Source organism: Hemibagrus wyckioides, linkage group LG07 (assembly GCF_019097595.1).
Source record: "Hemibagrus wyckioides isolate EC202008001 linkage group LG07, SWU_Hwy_1.0, whole genome shotgun sequence".
Classification (NCBI taxonomy): domain Eukaryota; kingdom Metazoa; phylum Chordata; class Actinopteri; order Siluriformes; family Bagridae; genus Hemibagrus; species Hemibagrus wyckioides.
In genome coordinates, this window is record NC_080716.1 from 29,547,260 (window position 1) to 29,556,588 (window position 9,329).

Genomic DNA, 9,329 nt, shown 5'->3' on the forward strand with positions numbered 1-9,329 from the left:
ACATAGAAAATATACTGAATACCAGCCATGAAAGAAAACATACATCTGTAACATCTGGTATCAAATGTTAAATATAAATGTTTGTTGTAGACACAAAGCATCTGTTAGACACAGTGAATCTACTGCTTATGTTGTAAAGTGAAAAGCAGCTCTGACTCCTTCATCATTTCATACCAACAGCAAAACCCAAACCGACTGTGAGAGTGACTCCTCAGAGCTCCGTCTACACTGGAGACACCGTCACTCTGAGCTGTGAGCTGCAGCAGGAGACTGGATGGAAGTTTCAGTGGCGGAAAAATAATCAGTCATTAAAGAATCTGAACAATAAACAAGAGAACAGACTTAATGTGACAGAAGATAATGCAGGAGAAACAGAGTACAAATGTCGAGCTCGCAGGAAAAAGTACTACACAAAGTTCAGTGATCCTGTCAAGATTACAGTGAGAGGTATGTCATAGTTCTTTTCCTTTTTTCATCACATGTGTTTTAGAAGGGGTAAGAAAAAATATTGCTTAATTATTGTAATTCTTTGTTATTCCAGAATTTTTAAAAGTATTTCTCACTGGGGACACCTGAAGACATTCATAAAAAGCTTCTTACTGTGTATTAAGTAAATCTAGAAAAGAAATTGTATTTCCTGTGTAACAGAGAGACCATGGGCAGTACTGAGTGTATCTCCACAGAGCTGGCTGACTGAAGGAGACTCAGTGACTCTAAGCTGTGAGGTTACAGACTCCTCTACAGACTGGACATTCAGCTGGTACACAGTTGTTCCCTACAGAGACGGCTTAACTGGAATAAATAATAATGGTGGCTATAGCGTGTATGTGGAGCTCCTCTCAGACAGCAGCAGAGGATCTGGAGGCAAATACACTCTCAGTCCTGCTGCTCTTAATCACACAGGAGTTTATATGTGCAGAGGAGAGAGAGGAGAACCAGCCTTTCACTCACAGTACAGCAATCCACAGCCACTATGGATCACTGGTGAGGAAAATTAACTGTTGTGTTGAAGTGTAGAATATAAAAGTGTGAATGTAAGATCAGATTAGAGGCTCATTGTCATGATGTTCATTGTGCTCCTCTGTATATCGTGATGTCTCCACCCCTTGTCATTGAGTCATTTTTCTTGGTAAAATGCAAAAAAAAAAAAAAAAACTTTTAATTTACAGCAAATTCCTTGTGTTTTTATTATTGAATGTTCTTGCTTTAGTTTTTTTAATTTATATGCCTCATTTTTTTTGTTTAAGGTGAATCTCCTCCAGTCTCTCTGATCATCAATCCCAGCAGAATTCAACACTTTACTAATGACTCTCTCTCACTGAGCTGTGAGGACCAGAGTAACTCTACTGGATGGACAGTGAGACGATACACACACAGTGAGAGAGTGTTAGATTGTTCACACTGGGGATCAGTTACAGGATCTACATGTAACATCAGCTCCCTCTCCACATCCTACACTGGAGTTTACTGGTGTGAGTCTGAATCTGGAGAAAACAGTAATCCTGTCCACATCACAGTGCATGGTGGGTCTTCATGTAGTGTGTTTAATGTTAAAGGAAAAGAGAAATGTTCTGAGTATGAATACATGTATGCTAGTAGTAGATACTAGTTTTACTAGTTCCAGTAAATGAGCATGGAATTGAATCAATATTCATATATATCTGTACTGATTAATCCATAATTCAGTTGAATATAAGTTGAATTTTCTCATGAGCGAGAGTGTAGGCAGTTTTCTGGAGGCTTGAATTAAATACTTGCAGACTCCACAGGTTTAAAGAGTTAAACAATCATTTGAAATTTTATTTTTATTTGATTTCCTTTTAAAAATATGAGTTTTTATGATTAATTGCTGACATTCTGCTATTTTCCCTCTCATCAGTCTCAGGTCCTAGATCCAGTGGTGGAACATTAGGACTGGTTGTGGGTTTGGGATTTTTGTTCATCGCTTTTCTCATCTTAATGATCCTGCTGTGGTCCCACAAAAGAAAAAAAGGTCTGCTAACTGCTTTAGCTATGCCATGTAGTATACAACCAGAATTGCAAAAGAATAAAGCAAATTTTGATGTATCACATAATAATGGAAAATAACTGAATGTTACTTGATGAATGCATAAGTAAAGGTTTTGATGAAAAGATCTTATTTTGAATATTTGACACTGAAACTCATTATTATGGTGAGAGAAATCCTGATTAGAGTGCAAAAACACTTTAACTACAATGTTGAGGGCAAATAATACAAGGTATTTACACATACTAAATATAGGAATATTAATTGTATTAAATAATACATATTTAATAAGTCATATTTAGAGCACAATTCTATGGTAGAAGAACAGACATCTTAAAAGGCCATGCATGATTAAATTAGTTTCTTTATTGGTTTTTATTTTATTTGTGATCACAACTTATTTTTTCTGTATATTTGACATCATGATGTACACCACAAACATTTGCAAGGCTTAAGATTTTCTTGTGGTATATATATTATATATACTGAGATCACAAGACAATTAACGCATGATCACAAGAAAACAAAAAAGAAAATAATATTATAATGCATAACCTATTAGGACAGCAGTATATTTGAATACTATTTAAATACCCGTACTATATATGAAACTATACATATAGTTATTGTATCATTGTATTGTATGTATTAATAATCGTTTCTATTTCTACTGTACAGCTGAACTTTTGTACACACTTTGTTTATGCTGTAATAAGGGCTGTATAAAGTAAAACACACTGTTCAGATTTAGAATCTGTCTCTCTTTATAGAAAAGCAGCCGAAAACCAAACAGACATCAGATCGGAATCAGAACAGGTCAGCAGCTGAAGGCTCTCAGTCAGGACACACACCACTTCAGGCTGGTCAGACACTGTCTCAATATTTATTTCTACATTTGATCTTCAAATCAATCTCATAGTATTTTTCTGAGACTTTGTTCTGTTTTCTGTAGGAAGTGCTAATATTTATGCCACTGTGCATGAGGCAGATACGAGTGGAACAGGTAGCTTTATTTCATTTCAGACATTTCCTCTTGCATTAGGAGATTTAACTGTAGATTAACTCTATACAGTAAATTACAGAAGTGTCTTGTAGAGACTAACACACTGCATTGTGTTCAGGTGAAGCTGCAGCTGAGATCAGTGAAGCCACTTACGCACAGGTCACGAAGAAAAAGAAGACAAACAGGAACAATGGTAGAGTATTTTAAATAGAAATTTAATGGATTTATCTAAAAACAAAATAAGCAAATAACACACAGCACAGGTCAAGATCAAAAGGCAGGTAATAGACAAAACAAAGCTTGGTACGTGGTGAAAACATACAAACGATACTTTGTGCTAAAGATCTTGGGGGACACGGTGGGCAATGTTTTAACAGAATCCCCCCTCCTAAGAACACTTCCCGGTGTTCTTCTTCTCAGTTGACCTCAAGGTCTGGGCACAGACCTATTGGGGCATGCCTGGTGGAAGTCAGCGATCAGGGAGGGTCCAGTATGCCATTGGCTTTGACCTATGACTGTTCCTCTGGCCCATAACCTTCCTAGTCTACCAAATACTGTAAGTGGCCTCTCCTTCACCTGGAGTCAAGGATGGAGCAGAACAGAAAGACTGTGGTTCCGTCTATTTCTAGGGTGGCAGTGTGGATTTAGAGGCGTGGGATTGTCGTGATGGCTGGCTTGAGGAAAGAGGTGTGGAAAGAGGGTGAGATTCAATAACTGGGTGGGAGTTTGAGGCAGTAAGTCATCAGGTTGATTTTTTGGAGGATCTTAAAGGGACCAATTTAGCGGGGACTCAAGTTACGATATGGGAGTTTGAGACGTAGGTTCTTGGTTGATAGCCAAACCATTTGTCCTGGTTGATGCAGTGGATGTGGGCATCTCCTTCAGTTAGCCTAAATGCGCTGACAGCAGACCGCTCATTGGATGCATACATGTGTGCTGTCTCATACCTCTTGGCTCCGGTGAAACCAGTCGCCCACAGCTGTACCAGAGGGCTCTCATGACCTCGGGAACATGGGGGGTTGGTAGCCTAGTATACATCGAAAAGGGATGGAGCCGGATGAGGAGTGGATGAGTGAGTTCTGTGCATATTTGGCCCAGGGGTGAAACTCACTCCACCGTTTTTCTCTGCTACAGTAGGTTCGCAGGTAATGTCCTCTCCATATGTTGGAGGTTAATTAAGCTCCTTGACTATAGACTATATCCTCCGGAATACTGTAGTAACGGAATACATGTTTGAACAAGGGGATGAGTTTGCATCCTTTTGAGAAGCAATCTTCTGCCACAAGGATGGCAGTAAAACAGTGTGAGGAGGGGAGATCAGTGACAAAGTCTACCACCACATGTGTCCATGGGCATGTGGGGGAGAGGTTCGAGGAGGCCTGCAGGTAGCTGACAAGGGGCACCAACTTGGGCACAGGTGGTGCATGCTTCCACGTAGTTCTTCGCATTGGTAGCCAGGGAAGGCCACCAAAATATATTGTGGAAATCCAAAAAACAGTGTAAATCCAAATGACAGAAACAGGTCAAGATCAAAAGGTAGATAATAGAAAAACATGGTTTGGAACGCAGTGAAAACATACAAATGATACTTCGCCCTAAAGCGGTGGCATCCATGTTTAAATGTCTGTACACCTGAAAGTGTTGAACCCAGAAGTGTCAGAATTCGGTTGATGGGGCCGTCTGCTGGGCAACTTTGTAACAGTAGTTTTGGCAGGAGACTGTTAATGACTGATGTTTATGTTGATGAGTTTTGACTCATGTATAAAAATAGCTAATGATCATTGAATGATTTTATTCTCTGCTACTGCAGGTGCTGATGCTGATGTGACTTATGCTGAGATTGAACTAAAACCAGCGAAAAAAGCAAAGAGAGTAAAAGGTAGAGCAAAATGATCTTTTATTTCATGTCATAGATCACCTGCACACTGTTCTTGTTTAATGTAATGAATAAAACACTCTGTTGTGCTGTTATAGGAAAATAATCACTGACACTGTGGTGTGATGAAGCAGAGTTACAGCTTCAGAGTTACTACACTGAAGGTCATTATTTTCCCATTACAGCACATCACAAAGTGTTTAACCACAGCAGTTTCATTATTTTTCTGGGATTTCTGCAAAAGTTAATTCCTCTTAACACTGTATAATACAGCACATAAAATATAAACAGTCGACCAAATCCACTATCTGTCCTGTAACCAACCACCAAGTCCTCTGTCTTGAAGATTTTCCCATGTCAGAATATTTACAGGAAAAAATTACAGGAAAATCGATTTTAACAATTACATGTTTTTTTTTTTTTTATAAATAACAACAAATCCCCCTATAGAAATGGTAATGTATTAAAATTAGTTCTTTAATATAAATCTGTGATGTACATCTGCACTTCTGTCAGAGCTGCTTTAATAGAAAATTAATCACCAATTTCTGACCAATCAGAATTCAGGATTCAACACTGCTGTGGTCTAATGTATTTTAATTGTATATGATGTAATATCTAGATCATTTTCTGTTCAATAATTTAGATGAGTTGTAATATTTTTAGGAGATTAATTTATATCTGGTTTCCACTAGGAAAGGCCAGTGTAGATGATGATACTGTCTACTCAGAGCTGAAGCACAACAGAGAGGTAAGACTCATGACATTTACAGCATCTTTCTTAAAGTACAAACCAAACACCATGAATTAAGCCATCTAGCAGTTACAGTACACAAAACCCTGCATCACAGAATCTGTAAGATTTCATCCATGTTCATTTGGAAGCTGTCTAGATAACTTTCTCCATCTCTCAGTCTACATAGACGGTTATGACATAGTTAACTATGAACATGCAAAAACACTGACACAGCAAATAACATGAATAATTGATTTGTTGCCTCAGTCACTGATTTAACTAGTTTGTAACATCAGTGACAGCAATATATTTATAAATGTATTTACTGTCTCTTTCTTTCTCTCTGCAGTGAACCATGTGTCTGTTCTGATGAAGCTACAGTTATCAAATAGATAGATAGATAGATAGATAGATAGATAGATAGATAGATAGATAGATAGATAGATAGATAGATAGATAGATAGATAGATAGATAGATAGGAAAATGTACACATTACAGGTGCAGAAAAAGAATATGTTTAATAATATAAGAAATAATCAAGAATAATAAAATAAATGTAATCTCTAATATTATATAATATTATAAATTAAAATAAATATAACTGTATACACCAGCGCAAGTAGTAACAACAGATATACAGCAAAGTAGATATGATCATCCACAATAATCTGCATCAGTGTAATTATATAGTGATTAGCAGCAGTGCAGTAAACAGAATCCCACCAACAGAAGCCCAATGCACTTATTTAAGGAACAGACACAATAACATCCTGGTACAGTGATGAACTATTCTCCTGTACCGGTCCTTGCTGCAGCTGTTTGACCAATAAGTCATGGAGGGGATGTGATGCATTGTCCAGGATGGACACTAGTTTGTTTAGTGTCTTCTTTTCCACGATCACATCAAAACAGTTGAGGGAGCATCCCAGTACAGAGCCAGTCTTCTTTATCAGTGTGTTCAGCTTCCTTGCTTCTCCGGCTCTAATGCTGCCTCCCCAGCATAATGCTGCAAAGAAGACAGCACTCACAACATCAGACTGGTAGAAGATCTCCAACATCTTACTGCAAACATTAAAGCATCTGATCTTCCTCAGAAAGTACAGTCTACTCATCCCCTTCCTGTACACAGCAGTAGAGTCTACTCATCCCCTTCCTGTACACAGCAGTAGAGTCCACTCATCCCCTTCCTGTACACAGCAGTAGAGTCTACTCATCCCCTTCCTATACACAGCAGTAGAGTCTACTCATCCCCTTCCTGTACACAGCAGTAGAGTCTACTCATCCCCTGCCTGTACACAGCAGTAGAGTCGACTCATCCCCTTCCTGTACACAGCAGTAGAGTCTACTCATCCCCTTCCTGTACACAGCAGTAGAGTCTACTCATCCCCTTCCTGTACACAGCAGTAGAGTCTACTCATCCCCTTCCTGTACACAGCAGTAGAGTCTACGCATCCCCTTCCACTACACAGCAGTAGAGTCTACTCATCCCCTTCCTGTACACAGCAGTAGAGTCTACTCATCCCCTTCCTGTACACAGCAGTAGAGTCTACTCATCCCCTTCCTGTACACAGCAGTAGAGTCTACTCATCCCCTTCCTGTACACAGCAGTAGAATATACTCATCCCCTTCCTGTACACAGCAGTAGACTATACTCATCCCCTTCCTGTACACAGCAGTAGAGTCTACTCATCCCCTTCCTGTACACAGCAGTAGAGTCTACTCATCCCCTTCCTGTACACAGCAGTAGAGTCTACTCATCCCCTTCCTGTACACAGCAGTAGAGTCTACTCATCCCCTTCCTGTACACAGCAGTAGAGTCTACTCATCCCCTTCCTGTACACAGCAGTAGAGTCTACTCATCCCCTTCCTGTACACAGCAGTACAGCCTATATGCAATTTTTTACTCTTTTTATACTCATTCTGTATATATACATGTGGCATATTTTAAAGCATTTAAAAATATATAATTCATAGTAAATATAATTGTATTAATGCACTTTCACCTGGATACATGCTATACAAGTACAAGAAAAATAAGGTCAGAAACGAGAGTCTAAAATACAGATCTTTCTGTTACTCATATACTAATTCCACTGAAAGTACATTACTTTATGTTTGTGGCTCATTTACATATTTTAACAATAATGTTTATTTTTATTTTTCTCATATACTTACACTTCAGTGCTTTTGGTTGGTTTTTGGAAACGTGAGTGAAGTCTGTAAGGCCGTCACTGTTTTCTAACAGAAAGTAAGTTAATCTTGTTGATGTACAAAACTTCACTGATGAACGAATTAAGATGAAAGTAAAGTTAACTGAGATGAAGAATTATTTCCTTTTTTTTTGTCTTTTTAAATTTTCATGTTGCTTTTGCAAATTTTCTCTATTTATATTTTATATATATGACCTGATGCTTTGTAACTCATCTCACTGTGTTCATAAATGTCCTGATATGACTTTGTTTGTAGCTTAAATAATGTTTGTATTAAAGTTTCATGCATGCACAATACCTATTTTAATAAAGCATTGGAAGTGGAATAGAGATATTATGCATTCACAAAATCTCTGAAAGTAAATCGATGTACATGAGCTGGAAGAACATTATTCTTGTAACACATACACTGAGACAGGCATCGAAGACTCCATGTGTAGATTTTAATGGAGAACATTAGCAAATAATCCAATATGGGAGGCAGAGGCAGAAAGCAGAAACAGGCAGGGTTCAAATGAGCAGAAAACAGCAATTAACGTAGCAGACAGAAATCCAATACAGAAATCCAAAAAGCACAAAACCAGGAAACAGAAAAACTAGGTCATAACCATGGAAAGCAAACAAGAACAATGAAACAAGGCTTGATAACACAGGAGAACTTCACACTTAGCATATGCATGGCTTAAATGACTTATAACCAGGAAGTGAACTGAGTGACCTGGAAGTGTCAGTATTTGGGTGAGGCTTCCCTCTGATGGTGAAGAGGGGGAGGTGTGACTGAGGGTGTTACAATTCTATCAACATATGTTTGAAGACACGCCCACATTTCTTTTTAACTTGTGGTTGTTGTTGCAGTTCACAGGGAAATTCTTCAGAGCTCCTCTAAGGCCATTGCTCTCATAAGCATAGATTTTAGTGGGACAAGGCAACATTAATAATGACATAACCTCTCAACTTTTTGGTTTGATGCTTTACCACTTGATTGGTGCTTTAATCTACTGTTTAGTGATTTACTGCATAAAGAACAATTGAAAGTCAATAACATAAATCTAGCAGCTCGTTTAGAACCGCTTTACACCCTCTCCACCTTTTATCATTAGATAAGGATCACAAATGTACATGTGTACTCATCCATATTCATCACAGTCTTGTCCTCTCTGCATCAGGACAATATTTTAACTGAAATTAGTTACACTTGGGTTTTCTGTAGAATTGCTAATGAATCATAAATGATCATACAGCTCAAACATTTTCAGAATGAAGAAAAAAACTCAATAGAGAGTAATTATAATTTAAGCGTTAATAAAGCAGCCACAGATTTGACCTAGTAACATTAGTCACTAGGCTTAGGAGATGTATATTTTATTGTGATAAATCGTACTAAATTGTTCAAATAAATCGCTGCCTGAGAAAAGTCTGCATTAAATGTACATTTGTGCTTAAATGCTTTTAGCAGAATAATAACCACAATAATGGTAGTGACCAGTAAGAGAGC

General features: G+C 38.0%; 1 protein-coding gene across 1 annotated transcript in view; it reads left to right on the top strand.

Annotated features, from left to right (window-relative positions):
* Positions 1-8,737, top strand: part of LOC131356297 (Fc receptor-like protein 5) — a 94,003-nt gene extending 85,266 nt beyond the window's left edge. Inside the window, exons 11-17 of the mRNA XM_058395198.1 lie at positions 1,880-1,993; positions 2,779-2,871; positions 2,961-3,011; positions 3,130-3,204; positions 4,822-4,890; positions 5,583-5,638; positions 8,690-8,737. Of these exons, the coding sequence (XP_058251181.1) occupies positions 1,880-1,993; positions 2,779-2,871; positions 2,961-3,011; positions 3,130-3,204; positions 4,822-4,890; positions 5,583-5,638; positions 8,690-8,737 (506 nt within the window). The remainder of the gene's footprint in view (positions 1-1,879; positions 1,994-2,778; positions 2,872-2,960; positions 3,012-3,129; positions 3,205-4,821; positions 4,891-5,582; positions 5,639-8,689) is intronic.
* Positions 8,738-9,329: the final 592 nt, after the last annotated feature.